The sequence below is a fragment of the Macaca fascicularis genome, chromosome 3 (genome assembly GCF_037993035.2).
Source record: "Macaca fascicularis isolate 582-1 chromosome 3, T2T-MFA8v1.1".
In the NCBI taxonomy this organism is placed as follows: Eukaryota; Metazoa; Chordata; class Mammalia; order Primates; family Cercopithecidae; genus Macaca; species Macaca fascicularis.
This window is the reverse complement of record NC_088377.1, coordinates 14,448,616-14,469,066: the sequence shown is the minus strand read 5'-3', so window position 1 is coordinate 14,469,066 and position 20,451 is coordinate 14,448,616. Positions and strand designations below refer to the sequence as shown.

Below are 20,451 nucleotides of genomic sequence, written 5' to 3'. Positions count from 1 at the left end.
GCACGCGCGGCGCTGGCTCCAAAGTGCGTCACGGGCACCGTCCGCGCTCCTTCTGCCGCCAGGGCGAGGCTGGCACCCGGCCAGCGCGGGCAGGGCCACGGGTGCTCGGCTGTCTCCCGGGTGTGGAAGGCGCTCAAGGTGCGCGGCCGGGGACGCGCTACTGGGGGCGCCCTCCGCGGCGGGCAGCGCGCCAGGGACCGGCCTGGGCAGCCGCCCGGGGCGCCAAGACTGCGCTTTCCCTACCGCCCTCCTCGCTTCCTCCTGCACCGCGGCAGCGGAGATTTCCTCTCTTGGAAACTACGCGGATCCTTTTCGGGGATCCTCGCCCCGCCCCAGTTCTCCGCCCCCTCCCCTTTGCTGGGGCGCCTGGACTGGCCCGCTCAGGGGAGGAGGCTCTGGCAGCCTGGGCGGGGAGGTGGCGGGGGGCCGCGGAGTCGCTGGCCATCGATTCGCCCCGCCATGTGACGCCGTCCTTAGCCCTGCGACCCCCCTCGCGTCCCGGGCCTGCGCCCCCGCCCCGCCGCGCCGAGCACCATGCTCCTGCCGGGACCTGCACGCCAGCCGCCGGCGCCCCAGCCCGCGCAGCATCCCGGCCTCCGCCGGCAGGTAGAGCCACCGGGGCAGCTCCTGCGCCTCTTCTACTGCACTGTCCTCGTCTGCTCCAAAGAGATCTCAGCGCTCAGCGACTTCTCTGGTAAGAGTGCCCTCCCTGGCTGTGCGTCCCCCGGCACCGCGGAGCACCCAGGTGAGCCCTCGAATGGGGGCAGCCGCACCAGCGGACACGGCCAGGCAGGATTAAAGTTGAGGCGTGCTCACAGACACTTGTCTTGTCTGGTGTGAGCCCTTGGCATATAGGTGGCTGTGAGTGAAGTGGCGACAGGGGACTGCCACTCCCAAGAAGGAAGGGTGTGTAATGTATTTAGAGTTTCTCGCCCTGCTGTTGACCTCGTCAATTTCCTAGCATTAGGGACCCGGTCCTGACCCACGCTGGTTCTCTGGAGCCCTGTGCTGCTCCCAGCGCTGTAAAATACACGTGTTGTGGTCGGAGGCGTTGCACCGGGTTTGCCACCCGCGTAGCCCATTTGCCCATGTAAGGAGACTAGCCCAGGGGACACCTGACCTCGAGTCCACATTGGCAGGTAGGAAGGGAAGCCCGCGGGGACTGGAGGTCTGGTGGAAAGCAGTGAGAGATGAGGAGATACTTAAATAACAGAGAGGAGCCTCTGCCAAAGTATACCAGGGTCCTCCCTCTCCAATTCCAGTTTCCTTCACAGAAAATAATGACTTCCTACTCTCAAATCAACTAGGAGGCTTTTCTTTTTGGGAATCGTGATCCAGGTTCTCGCAGCGGATCTCAGCTAGTTCTGAGCTTACAGGTGTGACTCCCCAAAGTGAAAAGTGAAAAGTGAAAAGTGAAAGGGATTTCTAGGTTGACGATAGACTTAGGAGCACATGCTTATGTTAGCACTGCAGTTGCTTACCGTAACACAAGTCCTTGCAGACGAAACAGACCTGGATCTCCCTCTGGCAAGGCTGGAGGCCTTCAGCCAGCTTAGGGAGCAACTCTGAGCGCCACACTCCTCCTTCTCCAGGGAACCTCTCCCAAGTTCAGACTTTGCACAGTCAGTCCCTATCGGGTCCTGCAGTGCAGAGTCTTTTGCAACATAATGGTGGTAAAGGGAGTCCTTCCTCAGTCCTGTTTGTGCAGTAGGCTAGTACATAGCAAATTGAACAAGAGCAAACCAGAACCTGAATTGGGATTCTAGTTTACTTACAGAGAATGGCATTGTTAGTGGAGAGCCCTTAGGTCAGAGGCTCTTTGCTTTGAATATGTAATATCAAGGCAGTATTCCTACCTAGCAAAGGAAGCCAAGATATGCCTATTTGGCAAGCCACCCATGGCCCTTACAATCAAGTATCCCAGGATCAGAACTCTGTGGTAAGCATTCTGGGGAAATGCATCAGGCTTTTCAAGTGCTATTAACTATTTTTTTTTTTTTTTTTTTTGTACTAGAACTTTCTTGGCTGCTAGAAAAGCTCTGTATTAGCTTATTTGAGCTATGGAAAGCAGTTCTGAGTTCAGCCATCATCTAGCTCTGAATTTTAGGGAAATAATTGAAAACTGACAAGCCTTTTTGTGTGTGTGACATCATTGCAACTGAACAAATATTGCTTTAGGCAAATTGCAGTGCAATCATTAGATTGTTTTCACAGATTATAGACACTAAGAGTTCTGTTGCTTTAGGGAAGCAGTTACAATACTTGTAACAGTCTATAGATTACCACCCAAGTTTGGAATTGTCTGTCTCTAGCAACTGTTATATACAGTAGAGTTGACCTATCAAACAGGGAGGCTATATCCTTAGTAAAATGAATGATTTGATACATGTTATTCTAAATAGTATAAACGATAAAAGGCATTTCCTTCTGCTTTCCATGCGAACCTGAATTCCAGGGTTTCAAACTCCCTGAGCCAGCAGTAGGTGGTGATATTGCTACCCACAGCCAGTCCCCATTTTTCCTCTCATCAGTGATGCTCTCTAGAGATCTGAAGATTAGGGAGAACATGTCAGAAGCCTTTTGGGGAGAAGAAAAGAAATATAATGTCCTCCCAAACCACTGAGGCTCTTAAGTTTAAACCTTAATTCCATATCATGTGAGGTCGGAGAAATATTAGAAAAATCTCACGGAGAAAGAAAGATCATCTTCCAAGTTGGCTCATTTGACTTGGGTTTTAGCCGCCCTCCCTCTGCAAATTCCTAAGCTCCAAAGATGACCATCTTATTGTCCGGTTCAGTGTTTCAGCTGACGCGAACCCCCTGTGGCCTCAAGGCTTGCTGCTTGTGTTCTTGGGACAGTCGGTCCTGTTCCTTTTTATGAACTTGAAGGAGTGCATAGAAACCAAAGCTGAGGCCTGGAAAGAGACAGTGGACTCTCCCCCGCAGAGCCTGATCACAATAAACAGGGCTAGAGAGCAGTGTTTGACAATGCAGATACTTGCCTGTTTTTCTAAATAAGGGGAACATCAAAAACTAGCAGAGGATAGAGGAAACTTGGGACCCCTCTGCCCTGTGAAGGAGGGAGGATGGTGTATCCATGTGAAAGAAAGTGCCAGAATGTCAGGGGTCCCAGCCATTGTCTGTACAATATAGGCCCCCCTCTCCCGCAAGGAGATTAACAGTGCAGAGTTTTGGAAAGTTCCTTAAGCCTTTCTCTTCTTTGCGGCTCTTCCTTGAGCCTTTTCCTGGGGCTGTCAGCTGGTGTAGTTTTCCTGGGTCATTGATTTTTTTTGCCCTCGGGGATTCCAGCATCGATCTCACTCTTAATAAACCAGAGGCAGCATCGTGGCCCCCTCCTTCTCCCCATCCATGCTCGTGACGTTCTAATCACCTCCAAGCCTGCTGGTAAACAGGCTCCCCAAACACCGCCTCCTCTCTCATCCCCAAAGATTTTGAGATGTCGCCAGCGGCCACTGGAAGGCTATCATCATTGCATTAAAAATGAATCCCAGCGAAGGCAAGAGAAGTTCATGCAAAATTAGTGCCTCTGATCCTTAATCTCATACTCAAATGTGCTTGGCTTTCGTCCACTTTCCTCTTTGGGATAGAGTTCTGTTCATTTGACTGCATTCTCAAATTGAGGATTTGGCTTGAGACGTCTAAATTCATCATTGACTTGAAAAACAAAACAAACCCCAGAAGTATAATGCTATGCCCATCGTCTTTGTTCAGAGAACAAGACAGGGAGCTGGAGCTTGAGGATGAGTGCTGAGAGGAGGGAGGGGTACCCTCTTGAGTAGCAGCCATAAAGAGCAAGGGATCCTCTACATTTTTGTCGTAAAGAGTGGTGTTTCAGTGTGTCTCTTGTATTTAGTTTGTGATGGTCCTTCAGTACTTACTGTTTTGTGTGTGTGTGTCTGCTTTTAATTTGTGTTGTTTCTCTGCTGAAGGCAAGCTGGGTCTTCTCTTTCTTCCCTACTTCTTTCCTTTGTCTCCTTTTCTTTTTCTTTTTTTTTCTTTCTGAGACGCAGTCTCACTCTGTTGCCCAGGCTGGAGTGCAGTGGTGCAATCTTGGCTCACTCACTGCAACCTCTGTCTCCCAGGTTCAAGCAATTCTCTTGCCTCAGCCTCCCAAGTAGTTGGGATTACGGGCACCCACCACCACACCCAGCTCATTTTTGTATTTTTAGTAGAGACAGGGTTTCACCATTTTGGCCAGGCTGGTCTCGAACTCCTGACCTCAGGTGATGCACCCACCTTGGCCTCCCAATGTGCTGGGATTATAGGCGTGAGCCACCGCACCCAGCCTCTTCTTTTCTTTCATTTTTTTTTTTTTTCTCCAAGAAGTTCAAAGTGATTGACGGGCTTATAGGTAGAGGTGGGGAGGAAGGAAGGGAAGGAAAGGGTAGAAAGTTGTTCTAGGTCTCACTTGAATTCCTCAAGAACTCCTGGCCTTGGACAAAGTAGACATAACCATGTGTTTCCACATTTGATTTTGCCCTAGGGCACATAGTGGTGAATGTGAGAAGTAGGAGGGACAGGGGATGGGAAACAAGGAGAGTGGGGCAGCCTTTAAGGCCTTCCTTGTACCCAAATGTCCCCAGACCTCAAAGAAAGGTCACTCTATAATAGAAGTGTTGTTTTTTTAAAAATAGAGTCATGCTCTGCTGCCCAGGCCAGAGTGCAGTGGCTATTCACAGGTGCAGTTGTAGTGCACTGTAGCCTCAAACTGCTGGCCTTAACCGATCTCCTCCTGCCTTAGCCTCCTGAGTAGCTGGGATTACAGGTGTGCACCACCCACCTGGCCTGGGCCAGTGTTCCAGTCCCTGCCATTGGTAGCCCAAGTGAGCATTAAGTGGTACTTGGTACCAGATTGTATTAGTTTGCTAGGGCTGGCATAACAATATACTACAGACTGCGTGGCTCACACAAGGAACATTTATTTTATCACAGTTCTGGAGGCTAGAAGTTCAAGATCAAGGTCTTGGCAGAGTTGGTTTCTTCTGAGGCCTATCTCCTTGGCTTGTAAATGGCATCTCCCTGCTGTATCTTCACACGGTCTTCCCTCCATATGTGTCTGTGTCCTAACCATCTCTTCTTACAAGGACATCAGTCATATTGGACTAGACTCCTTCAAATGATCTCATTTTAAGCTAGTCACCCATTTAAAGGCCCTATCTCTAAATACTATCATAGTCTGAAGTGTTAGGGATTAGGACTCCAACATATGAATTTTAGTGGGATGCAGTTCAGCCAAAACTTAGGTCATTTGCAGCCCAATAAATAAACCTGACTGGTAGCTCTTTATTTCATTGGCCAGGAATTCCAGGGTATAGAAATATGGTAATTCAATTGAACCTGGGGCCTCAAGGTGGGAACTCAGTATTGATGGACACAGTTGTTCATTTTGGAGAGGTCGAACCTTGTTATTTGCTTTCAGATAAACACTGGGTCTCAGCCCTGGCAGCACAATAACATCTCCTGGGGAGACTAAAAAAAATATATAGACAGGCTGCACCCCAAGACATCTGATGTAATTGGCCCTGGGAGAGCCAGTCACTGATCTCTTTTTGAAAGCTCCCCGGGCAATTCTAATATGTGGCTACAGTTGAGGACCACACTTTTGGAGTTCAGAGGGGAGGGTGACCTCCTGCCCATGCATCAGTTCATCCAAGGGTACACAGTGTGGCTGGGTGTCCCCTTCACCCCCTACCCTAGGGCTCATCACCAGGGAGACCAGGACTGTATTTCCCCAGCATATCAGCACCTCCCAATACAGACACCTGTGCATGCACAGCCATGCAAACACACGCATGCACACACCCTTCCCTCTGCCTTGTATTATGCCTCAGTCACATCATCCTTTTTATTCAAGATTTATCTTTACTTTAAAAAATGTATGGAGTGAAAAGCCAGCTCGTAACTAAAGCAAAACAAACCAAGTATTCAAAGGAGTTGTCTAGAGGCCACAGAAGAAGAGAGATGAATAGCCAGTGTCTGAATCTGCTCATCTGTTTCCATGGAAAGTGACTACATCTGAAAAGTTTTCTGCCGGCTCTTTTTATGGCAGAGAAGAGTCTCGGCCCACAAGTGGTCCCTGTTATTGATGGCTTTGGTCTCCCAGGTGCTTTATGGGAAAGGGGAGCCTAGCAGCAGTTTCAGAGAAGAAACAGAAAGGAAGAGGGTAAAAGTTAGTTGAGCTCAGTTTTTATCTGATTCATCCTCATAGCAACTCTATGAGGTCAGGCCCAGTCTCATTTGCAGATGGGAACTCAGCCTCAGAGAGGGTAACAAACGTGCCCAAGACCGCCCAGCTAGGGAGCAGCACTGAGGCAGGCTCCAGCACCAGGGCTGGCCAGAGCACGGGGATGGGGCCAGGCTGGGGTCTTCGCCTGCAAGGGTGTTGGGGTAGGGAGGAGCAAGACCAGAAAAAAAGGTGCCACAATTTTGCCTAACCTTTCTTGATCGTTCATGGGGTGATCGCTGCCAGTTGAGGTGCTTCTGAATAGACTGACCTTTTCCTACCCTTCCATCAGCATCATTTCATCACCGTCCTTCCCAAGTGGGTGCACTCACAAAGTGGTCCAGTGGGATAGGAGAAAAATGTCAGAACTTCTGTTCTTGCCTATTGGCTTTTCCATCTTAACAAAAAAAAAGAGTTAAGTTTTGCTTATAATTAACATATAAATTGACAGAACATGTGATTTATAAATAAGTGTGCATATATTGGAGATGTGTTATCAAAATGTTTCTGTTCATGATGTTTTTTATAATGTTTTTCTGCCAGTAATAATAATTATTTTTAAAAACTTTTATTTTAGGTGTGGGGGTACATGGGAAGGTTGGGTTACATAGATGAGTTCATGAGTTAAAAAATTTGGAGGTCACTGATCTTCACAGCCCACCTGTTGGCTTAATATCTTTAAAATTCTCAGTGAGGCACCACTCTGAGGGTAGTATACAGTGAGAGAACAATTGCTCCCTTGTTACCCACCCCTATTGCCTGACTTGCCTACTTCTATCCCCAGTTCCACAACTGCTAATAAAATTTAGACACAGGATTTGAACCCAGTACCTATCAGGTTTTAAATATCCATACTGATGGCCGGGCACTGTGGCTCATGCCTGTAATCCCAACACTTTGGGAGGCCGAGGCGGGTGGATCATTTGAGTTCAGGAGTTCGAGACCAGCCTGGCCAAAATGGTGAAACCCCATCTCTACTAAAAATACAAAAGTTAGCTGGGCGTAGTGGCGTGCTCCTGTAGTCCCAGCTACCCAGGAGACTGAGGCAGGAGAATCGCTTGAACCCAGGAGGTGAAGTTTGCAGTGAGCCGAGATTATGCCACTGCACTTCAGCTTGGGCAACAGAGCAAGATCCTGTAAAAAAAAAAAAAAAAATTCCATACTGTCACTGAAGCTGAGCAATGGACCAAGAAGGTGGGAGCAAGGGTGGGGGCTGGGGAGGGGGAATCTGAAGTCTTATGATACTTTGTCACTATTTTAATGAGGCTGGTATATTTGCATCCTTCTGTAAGGAAATGGTTTCTCATAATAACATAAATCCTAAATCCTAGAGTCACGAAGATTTTAGTACTGGAAAGAGAATCTCGGATTGGAAAGGCAGCTGACCAAGTGATTCTGGTGTCTTCCGAGTTTCCCCTTGCCCCTTGGGGTACCTCGTTCTGCCACCCCTTTAGTTGACTCCCATGTGTGCACCACCGGTTCAGCAGAGCCAATAACTTCTTGGTTACCCTCAGCACGAGTAAAAAAGTTGGTGAGTTAAAAATACTTTTAGGGTTTTAAAAAATTTTTACAGCCTGGCCTATACGGTGAAACCCTGTCTCTACTTAAAATACAAAATTTAGCCGGGCATGGTGGTGGGCACCTGTAATCCCAGCTACTCGGGAGGCTGAGGTAGGAGAATTGTGTGAGCCTGGGAGGTGGAGGTTGCAGTGAGCCAAGATCACGCCACTGCACTCTAGTCTGGGCGACAGAGTGAGACCCTGTCTCAAGAAAAAAGAAAAAACTTATTTTTTACTTTTGAGATAGGGTCTCGCTCTGTCACCCAGGCTGGTATACAGTAGTGCAATCACGGCTCACTGCAGCCTCAACCTCTGGGGCTCAAGCCATCCTCCCACCTCAGCACCCCCTAGTAGTTGGGACTATAGTCACATGCCACCAGGCCTAGCTAATTTTTTTGGCATTTTTTGGGTAGAGACAGGGTCTCACTATGTTGCCCAGGCTGGTCTCGAACTCCTGGACTCAAGAGAGCCACCCGCCCCGGCATCCCAAAGTGCTGGGATTACAGGAGTGAGCCACTGCGCCTGGCCCTAATAATAATGTATTAAGCACATAAAACACTCTATGCCAGACACTGTTCAAAGAACTTCATGTTAAGTCATTCAGTCCTCCCAATTGTAGCTATAAAGGAGATGCTTGTATAAAAAGTTCAAGAAACTGAGGCAAAGAGCGTCACTTTTGGGGATTTGAATCCAGGTAGCCTTTCTAATACTAAGGGAAGAAAACAAAATAAATTACATGTAGTTTAAAGCAGAGGCACTTCTGTCATGTTTATCTCTTCATTTACCAGAGCCAAATCATTCCCAGGACTTATATAAGTAATATCCATTCCTTGTCCTGTTTAAAGATAATACCATCTAGCCCCAAAGAACTGATTATAGAATTGAGTCTGTAATTTGTTTCTGGAAATTGGTGTTCTGAAACTATTTCCCCAACAGAACACCTAGAAACGCTGAATAAAATATAAGAAACATCTTTTCATGCATAAGTGAGTGGTTAAATATAAGAAATATCCAGGAAACAAAAATGAAGAGAGAATAGAGAACTAGGGATGATAGCTGGTGCAAACCCTATGACTACGTTGGAGTTGCTGATGGTCTTGACAATGCAGATTTAACAGGTGCCTGAGCGCAGGTGATAAGGCATGAGACCACTGTAAAGTGAGGGATTAGAATAAAGACCTCTATATAAAGCCAGGACCTTGAAAGCCTAAACCTTCATTAAAAGGTGGATGTGAAACAAATCAGCCTTCTTGTAAAGAAAGATGACAAAGAAACTTGTCATAGCCTTGGTTCAGGATTGGAGAAAAAAATAATGTCTCTTGAGACAGTGTAACCAAAATTCTGCCTTTTGGGGAGTCTAGGTTTTGAATTCATATTACCTTTACTGAGAAACCCAAACTGAGACACTAATAAAGTTGGCCCATGATACCTGGTAAAAGCAAACACATAGATACTGCCTGCATGGGAACATCATCAATATAGGCCCATCTATAGATTCCTATAGATGAAATGTTGCTGATTATGATCACACAATTCAAAATTACATTATATGAGAAGTAGTCAGCAGCGATGACATAGTTCTTAAGTAATAAAAGAGAGAATCTAGGGCTGGTCATGGTGGCTCATGCCTGTAATCCCAGCACTTTGGGAGGCCAAGGTAGGTGGGTCACCTGAGGTCAGGAGTTCAAGACCAGCCTGGCCAACATGGCGAAGCCCTGTCTCTACTAAAAATACAAAAATTAGCTGGGCGTGGTGGTGGGTGCCTGTAATCCCAGCTACTTGGGAGGCTGAGACATGAGAATCGCTTGAACCCAGGAGGCAGAGGTTGCAGTGAGCTGAGATTGTGCCCCTGCACTCCAGCCTGGGCAACAGAGCAAGACCCTACCTCAAAAAAAAAAAAAAAAAAGAGGGAATCTAAAAAGAAATTTAAGAAGGAATCTAAAACATGAGAAAGGAACAAAAGGCTATCAAGAAAAAAACAGGTGTATTTATAAAAGAATCAAATGTATTTACTCACATGAAAAATATATTCATTGACATGAAAAGCCTGATGGGTAGGTTGAAGAGCAGATTAGATATAGCTGAAGAGAGAAACAGTGAGGTGAAAAAAAAAAAAAAAGCTGGAGAAATTATCCAGAATGAAACAAAACAGGTAAACATATGGAAAACATGGAAGAAAAGTCATAAGACATGGAGGACGGAATGATGGTTGAATATACATTTGATCAGTATTCCAGAAAAAGAAAGTAGGGAAAAGGAGAGAGAGGCGACACTCAAAGTGATGATGTGCTAGGATTAATTTTTTTTTTTTTTTGAGATGGAGTTTTGCTCTTATTGCCCAGGCTAGAGTGCAGTGGTGCAATCTCAGCTCACTGCAACCTCCACCTTCCAGTTTTCAAACAATTCTCCTGCCTCAGCCTCCCAAGTCGCTGGGATTACAGGCACCCGCCACCATGCCCAGCTAATTTTTTTGTATTTTTAGTAGAGATGGGGTTTCACCATGTTGGTCAGACCAGTCTTGAACTGCTGACCTCATGATCCACCCACCTCGGCCTCCCAAAGTGCTGGGATTACAGACGTGAGCCACCGCACCTGGCCCTGTCCTAGGATTAATTTTTAAGAATTAATGAAAGATTCAGATTTAAGCATTCCACGGAAAATAAATAAAATAAATTTATACCTGAATGTGTCATACTGAAACTGTAAAATACTAAAGACAAAGTGACGGTCTTAAAAGCAATCAGATAGTAAAGAAAATGTTATCTATAAAGACTTTGCAACAAAAACAGTGGGAGCCATAAGATAGTGAAATAATATTTTTCAGGTTCTGAGAAACAAACAAACAAAAAACAACCATCAGCCCTGAATTATATACCCAGCTAAACTACTTTTCAAGAGTGTGTGAAATAAAGACAAATTTACCACTATTGAATCTTTACTAAAACAGCTACTAAAGGGGTCAGGCACAGTGGCTCACACCTGTCATCCCAGCACTTTGGGAGGCCGAGGCAGATCACTTGAGGTCAGGAGTTCGAGACCAGCCTGGCCAATTTGGTGAAACCCATGTCTGTACTAAAAATACAAAAATTAGCTGGGCGTGGTGGTGTGTGCCTGTAATCCCAGCTACTCATGAGTCTGAGGCAGGAGAATCGCTTGAACATGGGAGGCGGAGGTTGCAGTGAGCCAAGATAGTGCCACTGCACTCCAGCCTGGGCAACAGAGTGAGATTCTGTCTCAAAAAAAAAAAAAAAAAAAAAAAATGGTGGGCAAAGAAATGGTACAACTTCAAATGCCCTTTATCCACATTCCTTGCTCTGTCTTCTGCCGAGGGAGTATCATCTTTTTGTGTTGAGAGGGATGTTCTCTAATATATTTCACTCTTTTGATGGCAAAAGTCATGAGAGACTTTCTTGACCCACTTGAGCTCTTCCAAGGACTATAACTTCCACCCTGAGATACTTAAGGCTCCTCCACAGGTGAGCCTCAGTTTCGTGGTGACCACACACTGGAAGTTCTGTAGGGAAGAATGGGAAACAGTCTAAAGCCTCTCAGGTCCCGGATGCTGTGCTAGATATGATACAGCCTACTCCAAAAAATCATTCCTTTCCTGGGGAAGCTTGCTTTTTAGTGGGTTCGTGGACACACACATTACAGAGAAGTTTGAGGGATGAGCCATAGATTTGGCATGTCACATTCTCCAAAAAATAGTAAGCAAACCACAGAGTTTGGAACTGAGTGTTTGGAAGTATGTTCACAGACCTACTAGATGACTCTGTCTATGCGTAGATTTTACATTTCCTTACATGAATTTCTCCCCTTATGTTCTCTCCGACACCTGTATCGTTTGCTCACTCAAGCCTCTGGAAATGAATTTCTCCTGCACTAATAAGTTAGAGAATGAAACGATACTGGGATGAAGTGATGCTTTGGGTTCATTTCCATCTGAGCACCAAGTTTTCCACACGCAGAAAACCAGGCAACATTAAAATTCAAAACTCGGGCCACGGAGTCTGAAACGTATGTTTGCGAACAGTCTGATTTCATGTCTGCCTCTGATGCCCTGTGAATACAAATCGCCTCATTTGGGGCTGGAGGAGCAGAGAGGAGGAAACCCAAGAATGATCTCCAACACAAATCTTTAATTCGGATGAGTATAATAGAGTGTAATCCCATTTCAAGTCTGTCAGCATTCCTTTGATGATTACAAATGAGTCCCTTTTCCCCTGCAATGTGGGGGAATAATCTGGATAAAATAACCCTTTTTGTCTGCAAAGGCCCATGCGATGCATACTCGTGACAGCTTTCAGAGTAGTGTTTCAGAGGCTGAGAAGAGCATACTGTGCTACCACGTCATCTCCTTTCTTTCTCTTGACTTAGAAGATTTTTCACTCTTTTCATGTTCAGTGGCTTCCGAAATTCTCAGGCTTAGAAATCATAAATCATCGTACTGTACCGAGGAACAAGAGAGACCCAGGTCACCAGGTCCTTTTCCCTCCCTGCCTGCTCAACAGGAGACGACAGGTGGAAATGGGAATGTATGATCTTATCTAGAAGGCCAATTTGTACAGCTTTGGAGGGATATACTTGAAGAAATGCATACAATTTTATAGTCTCTTTTTCATTAAAAAAGAATGTACACTGAACCCAAGTTCAGGCTTACATGCTTCCCTTTGTCAATTTCCTTGTAAAATTAAGGGATAGTCATTTTAAACACTTCATTCTATTCGCTGAGACCTGAATGCCAGGACACTCGTTCCAAAGCTAACGATGCAAAATGCTTTGTGGACAGGCCACCCTGGACACAAAGATTCAGAATGAAAAGAGGTCTTGAGAACTCCAGTGCTGCGGTCCCACTCTGTGGTGCTGGTCACAGCAGGCTGTGGAGAACCACACAGAGCAGATCTTGTGGTCTTGTTTGTTCTGCTTTCAAGTGCACAAGTGCCTCTCACCTGCTTTCCCTATTTTTTCTTCTTTTAAGTTAGAATGCCCCAGGATGATGATGATGATGATCGATAATGATTTCTGACAGAGACTCATTCTGTTACCCAGGCTGGAGTGCACTGGCATGATTGTGACTCACTGCAGCCTCAACCTCCTGGGCTCAACAGATCCTCCTGCCTCAGCCTCCCAGGTAGCTGGGACTACACACCCCGCTAATTTTTAAAAGTATTTTGTAGGGTGGGTGCAGTGGCTCACAACTGTAATCGCAGCACTGTGGGACATCTGAAGTCAGGAGTTCGAGACCGACCTGGCCAACATGGCAAAATCCCGTCTCGACTGAAAAAAAAAAAAAATACAAAAATTAACTGGGTGTGGTGGCATGTGCCTGTAAATCCCAGCTACTTGGGAGGCTGAGGTAGGAGAATCACTTGAACCCGGGAGGCGAAGGTTATAGTGAGCCGAGATCACGCCACTGCACTCCAGCCTGGGAGACAGAGTGAGACTCCATCTCAAAAACAGCATTTTGTAGAGACAGGGTCTTGCTATGTTGCCCAGGCTGGTCTCAAACTCCTAGCCTCAAGCGATTCTCCTGTCTCAGCCTCTCAAAGTGCTGAGATTGCAGATAGGAGCCAGTGTGCCTGGCCCAGGATTATTTTTTATTAGTGTTCTAGCTCTCAAAAACCATAAACTAAGGCTTTGAGGCAAAAGGTCTTTTCTTGTCTCAGACTTCTGTGTTTCTCCCTGGCTATTCAAGTCAAGGCAGGTTCTTTGGGTTTGTCAACATTTGCCAAAAGTGCTATATGGTCTTTCCAGGGGATGGCTCTCTTTATCCGGTGAAAATTTTGCTTTTCCGAATGTTTAGTTGAGATCAGTGATTCTCAATCCAAGAGTGATTTTGTCCCTCGGGAATATCTGGCAATATCTGGAGGCAATTTTCTTTGTCACAGCCTTTTAGTGGGTGGAAGCCAGGGACACCGCTAAACATCTTACAATGCCCAGGACTGCGCCCCCACAGCAAAGAACCATGCAGTCCTCGTGCCAAGGTTGAGGAACCCTGGGCTAGACCAGCAGACTTGTCCTTGTTTTATTATCGACACTTTTAGAACATGAAAAAAGTGAAAACTTTTGTTTTTTTTAATCAGAGTTGAGTCTGGAGTCCCTAGACAGCTCTAAAACACTCTCTTCTCCACATCTAGCTTGTCTTCTGTAGCCTGAAGGAGGTCTTCAGTTCCATAAAGCCAAAGAAATGAAAATCCACAGGCTGCTATGCTTCTCCACACTCTCTAGCCCAGTGGGGTTTTAGTCAGAAGTTTTCCCCCTTCCTTTCCTCCAAGGACCTTGTCTATGTGTTTGGCCCTTTTGCCTTCATCTCCAGCTAGACTCTTGGCCATCATTAACGTCAAAGTGAAATATCGCTCTCGAGAGGTGTTCAAACTTGAAATCACTCGCTCACTTGACGTGCAAGGATGTGTTTGCAACACATCTCAATTATTTCAAAATCTCAGTGAAACAGTTGCATGATGGGGGTGGATAATTTGATTTGAACATGAAAAAGGAAGAGAGAAAGTCATGAAGATAATGCAGAGATTTTTTTTTTTTTTGGCATCTCCCACTGCCTCCCTGACTTTCCTCCTTCCCTGTGTTCCTGCTCTTATTCCCCCTACCTCTCTCTCTCCATCCCCGGCCACCCCACCAGTCTCCATGCACTCACAGCCAGCCAGCTTCGGCGTTACTTTGTGAACAGTGCATTCAGCCGTCTGTGCTGCTGTTATACAGTTATCAGGATACTCTGGAGTTTATGTGGTCATGGGGCTGAGCACCGTTTTATGGCCCACATCGAGGAGGAGGAGTCATTGGACTCCTCTGAAGTGGTAACTACCATCCCTGCCCAGAGGCCTCAAGACTGCGGAGCAGCTTCCACTTTCTGAGCGTGCCTCCCTCCATCACCCCTTCAGACAAGTCACAACTCTACTTAAAATATTTTTTTCCTTCTGCCAAACACAGAGAAAATATAGTATTGTTTCCAAGAGAGCGAGCAGGGGCACCAGCAGGAATGGGTGTGCAGTATTTGTACAGTTTTGTGACTCAGTCCATCTGAATTTCCAAGCATTTTAAGAGCTTTGTCCCAAAAAAAGGTCTATTGTGTGGCTCTTGGCACTGAAGAAAATAGCAGGCCTGTCAGAACTCTGTTTCAGATTTAATTTTCAAGTGGGTGATGTACGAATGCTGTCCAACGGGAGGGCATTTTCTCATTCCTGCTCACTTTGGTGCCATAGAACTTCAGTTTTCAGAATCAGCTCAGATTAAAAAACTGAAGCATCTTTTCCCTTGACACCCTTTTAATAAAAAGGCACCATGTTCTTAAGCAGAGATTACTGTGGCTCTTAAATGAATATGGCTTCCTGCAATAAAAGTAAAAACATTTGACAATGTATATAATAAATTTTTTTTTCAGAGCATCTTCTTGCAAGACTTTACTATTCTTTGTTTCTATACAGTTTAGAAATTCAGGCCTAAAGACATTATTGATCTTCTTAAATGCCTCTTGAATGGAGTATTTACTGCTGGGTATAGACGGTGTAAAAAATGGGCAGAGGCTGGGCGTGGTGGCTCATGTTTGTAATCCCAGCACTTTGGGAGGCTAAGGAGGGCAGATCACAAGGTCAAGAGATTGAGACCATCCTGGCCAACATGGTAAAACCTCATCTCTACTAAAGATACAAAAATTAGCTGGGCGTGGTGGCACATGCCTGTAGTCCCAGCTACTCGGGAGGCTGAGGCAGGAGAATCGCTTGAGCCTGGGAGGCAGAGGTTACAGTGAGCTGATATCACACCACTGCACTCCAGCCTGGAGACAGAGCGAGGCTCCATCTCAGGAAAAAAAAAAAAAAACAAAACAAAACAGGCTGAGGCCAGGCACAGTGGCTCATACCTATAATCTCAGCACTGTGGGAGGCCAAGGTGGGAGGATGGCTTGAAGGCAGGAGATTGAGACAAGCCTGGGCAACATAGCAGGACTCCATCTCTATTTAAAAAAAAAAAAAAAAAAAAAAAAAAAAAAAAAAGCAGGAAACACTTGTTTTTGAAGTTGCTCTTTTCCTAATTGTTTTCTTCCCTGGACCTTAAACAGTGGACAGTGACTTTTCTCATCACATGTATACTTTATGTAGAGTGTACAATTTGTCCTCCATGTCCCTGTCTTCTCTTGTTGATAAAGATTATGTACTACATTTTTTAAAAAAAAGAACTGAAGGATCATATCTGACCCCTGGATCCCTCTGAACTGTGAATAGATGATAAACTTCTGGGCTCAGAAATTTTCTCATAATGTTGCCAAGCATTAGTCCAGCGTGGAGGCAACTTTCTGCTCAAACCACTCATTTGGGTCCCGTGCCCAGTGTCACCCATCCTCAGCAAAACAACCTTTATTTCCTTCTTCCTGGTTTCCAGAAAGTTCCCCTAAAGCCCCAAGGAATCACCGAATGAAAGGGGCTTTTTACCAACAGGAAACTTAAGTGGAGTGCCAATACACAACATGGATTGCACGAGGCTGGGTCTAAGATAAAACTAGACTGTGGACAACAGAAGAGATAAGACCCACATGGCTCTGCACTGCCTGGGTCTGTTATTGTGTGGGAGGAATGCCTTAGTCTGTTGCTCCTGTGGGTGTAGCTAAGACATGAACTAGGAGCCTTCATCCGTAGAAAGCAGACACCTGAGAACCAATCCCAAACTGCAGGCTTCCACAGAACCTTCTGGAATCTTCTGGAATGCAACTCATTACTGCCAGAGGGTCTTTGATGAGTGTCTACTCTCCACCATTTGTCTTCATTACCCACATATTCTCTTTCCGTGGAAAGGTAAGTTATTAGAGTTTATGCAGTCTGGTATATTAATCGAGAGCTTTACTTTAAAGAATGTCACTTTTATGATTCAGTCTCACAGACTGAGTTAAAATGGCAGTGTTGACTATTAAGTCATAAATTACTATAATGATCCTTATTATTATTCAAGCAAGCTGTGAGAAATGAGCATTATCTCACAATATATGCCTTTTAGTGGACCTGAGGGAAGAGTGTATTTGCTGGAATTACAGAAGCCTGAGAACCACAGAGGAATTCTCACTGCAGGGCATTCAGGGTCCAAGGCTGATTCTATTTTGCATGCTCAGTCCTTACTCAATTTATTTTTGTTTATTTATTTATTTTTTGAGACGGGGTCTCGCTCTGTCGCCCGGGCTGGAGCGCCGTGGTACAATCTCGGCTGACTGCAACGTCACCTCCCGGGTTCAAGTGATTCCCCTGCCTCAGCTTCCCGAGTAGCTGGGATTTCAGGCACCCACCATCAAGCCTGGCTAATTTTTGTATTTTTAGTAGGGACAGGGTTTCACCATGTTGGCTAGGCTGGTCTCAAACTCCTGATCTCAGGTAATCCTCCTGCCTCGGCCTCCCAAAGTGCTGGGATTATAGGCATGAGCCACGGTGCCTGGCCCTCAATTTATTTTTTAATTAATTAATTAATTAATTTTGAGATGGATGTTCGCTCTTGTCCCACAGGCTGGAGTGCAGTGGCGTGATCTCGGCTCACTGCAACTTCTGCCACCCCGGTTCAAGGGATTCTCCTGCCTCAGCCTCCTGAGTAGCTGCGATTATAGGCACGCACCCCTACACCCAGCTAATTTTTGTATTTTTAGTAGAGACAGGGTTTCACCATGTTGGCCAGGCTGGTCTCGAACTCCTGACCTCAGGTGATCCACCCGCCTCGGCCTTCCAAAATGCTGAGATTACAGGCGTGAGCCACTGCACCTGGCCCCTCAATTTAATTTTAATAAAAGTATCAGGGAAATAAGCCACAAAAGGACAATGTGCAGATGTTAGAACAGAGCTGTCCAATAGAAATATAAGGTAATCCACATATGTAATATTAAATAATTTAGTCGCCATATTAGAAAAAGTAAAAGGGGTGAAATGAATTCTCCTAGTAAACTTTATTTAACCAACATATTCAAAATAGTATTATTTCAACATTAATGAATACTTAAAAATTCTTAATATTTTATGGTTTTTTTTTTTTTTGCTTATGAAGGCTTGGAAATCTAGTGTATATTTTACACTAACAGCATATCGCAATTGAGATGGCCACATCTCAAGTGCCAAGTAGCCATGTATGGCCTGAGGCCACGACTCTGGGCAGTACAGCTTTGGGTAAGTCTAGGGCAGGGCAGAGGGGGGCACCTGGGATCAGGTGTGGAGCCTCAGGCCTTCTTTAGCACCCTTTGGTGAGGGCACTTTCTTTCCATAAAACCCAGGTCAAGCGTGCCTCACAAAGGGGCCAGGGGAAGTGCCTCAGTTTACTTGGGAGCTTGGCCTCTCCAGCTTGCCTTCCTGCTGCCTGGAAGAAGGTTGCTGTCCTCTCGCCTTCTCTAGCCCCTTTCCCAAGGACCCTCCCAGAATTTAGTCCTGTGAAGGGCCAGGGGTGCAAGGAGTCACCCACACAATGACAGGACCCACCAGCAATACCAGAAGTTGGCCAACCCTACTCATCCAAATTCCTTTCTGCCAGCTGGATGTCACAAAGCTTTCAGACTGCCGTCCTATGGCAACTCCATTTTGGGTTGCAGGGATGTAAGGGTTACTATATTAGTCCATTCTCACTCTGCTAATAAAGTCATACCTGAGACTAGGTAACTTATAAAGAAAAAGAAGTTTAATGGACTCATAGATCCACATGACTGGGGAGGCCTCATGATTATGGCAGTGGAGGAGGAGCAAAGTCACATCTTACATGGCAGCAGGCAAGAAAGCTTGTGCAGGGGAGCTCCCCTTTATAAAACCAGATCAGGCAGGGCACAGTGGCTCATTCCTCTAATTGCAGCACTTTGGGAAGCCAAGGTGGGTGGATCACCTGAGATCGGGAGTTTGAGACCAGCCTGGCCAACATGGTGATACCCCATCTCTACTAAAAATACAAAAATTAGCCAGGCGTGGTGGCTCATGCCTGTAGTCCCAGATATTCGGGAGGCTGAGGCATGAAAATTGCTTAAACCCAGGAGGCGGAGGTTGCAGTGAGCTGAGATCACGCCACTGCACTCCAGCCTGGGCAACAGTGAGACTCGGTCTCAAAAAAAAAAAATTAGATCTTGTGAGGTTTATTCAATGTCATGAGAACAGCAGGGGAAAGACCCACCCCCATGATTCAGTTACCTCCCACCGGGTCCCTCCCACAGCATGTGGTGATTATGGGAACTACACTTGGAGATTTGGGTGGGGACACAGCCAGACCATATCAGTTACTGAGCTGGGCGTCTTCTTCCTTGAATGCACATTAACCTCTGAGGCGCTTCCCGGTTAACCTCCTTCCACAGCTGAGAAAACCCAGGTTTGGCACAGGCAAGGGATCTGACCCAATGTCTCCCATCTTATTAGTGGAAGGACCAAGCATGAACCCACAACTGTGCTCCTGTTTTGAGTCACCATGCTGCCCCCAAGATCAGATCTCAAAGCAAGCAGACGTGGGGGCCTCAGAAACTCCCCAGCCTAGAAATCTCCTGTCACCCAGCAACACTAAGGGCTAAGCTGGCTGCTTATTATTCTGGATTCACACTAGAATGACCTTGGGGTGTATTTCACACGTGCTGATATCTGGAGTCTCACTCCCAGCTAACTGAATATGAATCTCTGGGTTGGGGCCTGGGCACTGATATTTACACAGAGCTTCTGAGGTGATCCTAATACATCGCCAAGGTTGACACCTGCGGAAACATTGCACACTTTTCCATTTCTTTAGTTATTAAATATGTAATATTTATTATTAGTTTTTCAGACACAGAAGTGTTGCAAGAATAGTACAAAGACATCCTTTATACCCTTCACTGGGATTCCCCAGTGCTACCATTTTACCCCATTTGCTTTATTATTTTCTAAGTGGCAGATTAGTTGTCCTTTACCCCTAAATATTCCTGTGTACTCCTTAATAACAAGGACTTTCTCTTATATAACCAAGGCAATGATCCAAATCAGGAAACTAACCCTGCTACAATACGGTTTTCTAATGTATGGACCTCATTCAGATTTCACCAGTTAACCCAATAATGTACATTGGAGCAAAAGATAATCCCAGATCATTTATTATTTTAGTTGTGTCTCTGTAGGTCCCTTTTAGCCTGGAACAGCTCCTCAGTTTTTTTTTCTCTTTCATGGTATTGGCATTCTTGAAGAACACAAGACAGTTATTTGATAGAATGTCCCTTAGTTTGGATTTGGCTGATGTTTCTTGGTGGCGTATTCTTATGCATTTGGGGTGGGACTGTCACAGCAATGGTGTCGTGTTCTTCTCTGTGCATCGCATCAGGAGGGACATGTTGATGGTTTACCCCATTACACCAAAGTGAATGTTGATCGTTCAGTGAAGGTGGGCGCAGGTTCATTGCATTATATTGCAGAAGCCATCGTCAGCCATACTTGCTCTGATTAACCGATCATCTTACGTAGCCATTTATCTAACAAAGCTGTAAGGGTCTTGAACTCAGGATGAGCAAGCTTTAAAGCAGAAGAGAAGAAAGAAAGGAAGGCTCTGGAACCTGGAGCTTTGACCAGGGTACAGGTCAGGGGAAGGCACCACCAAAGTTGCTCCTGGTGTTAGGATGAAGAGGAAGGAGAGCATTCTGTCTAGAAGGGGTTTGGGGTTAGAGAGAGGGGCACAGGAGAGT

At 45.8% G+C, this 20,451-nt stretch overlaps 1 protein-coding gene across 15 annotated transcripts in view; it reads left to right on the top strand.

Moving 5' to 3' along the window:
• Positions 1-20,451, top strand: part of EVA1C (eva-1 homolog C) — a 104,565-nt gene continuing 84,114 nt past the window's right edge. For 13 of the 15 annotated variants that reach the window (XM_074034137.1, XM_074034136.1, XM_074034133.1 and 10 more), the window contains exon 1: positions 1-694. In XM_074034137.1, coding sequence (XP_073890238.1) covers positions 535-694 — 160 coding nt within the window. In that variant the 5' untranslated portion in view covers positions 1-534. Of the gene's footprint in view, positions 695-16,482; positions 16,604-17,928; positions 17,948-20,451 lie in introns of those variants that run through there. The other 2 variants (XM_065541419.2, XM_015446922.3) reach the window with 2 other exon arrangements.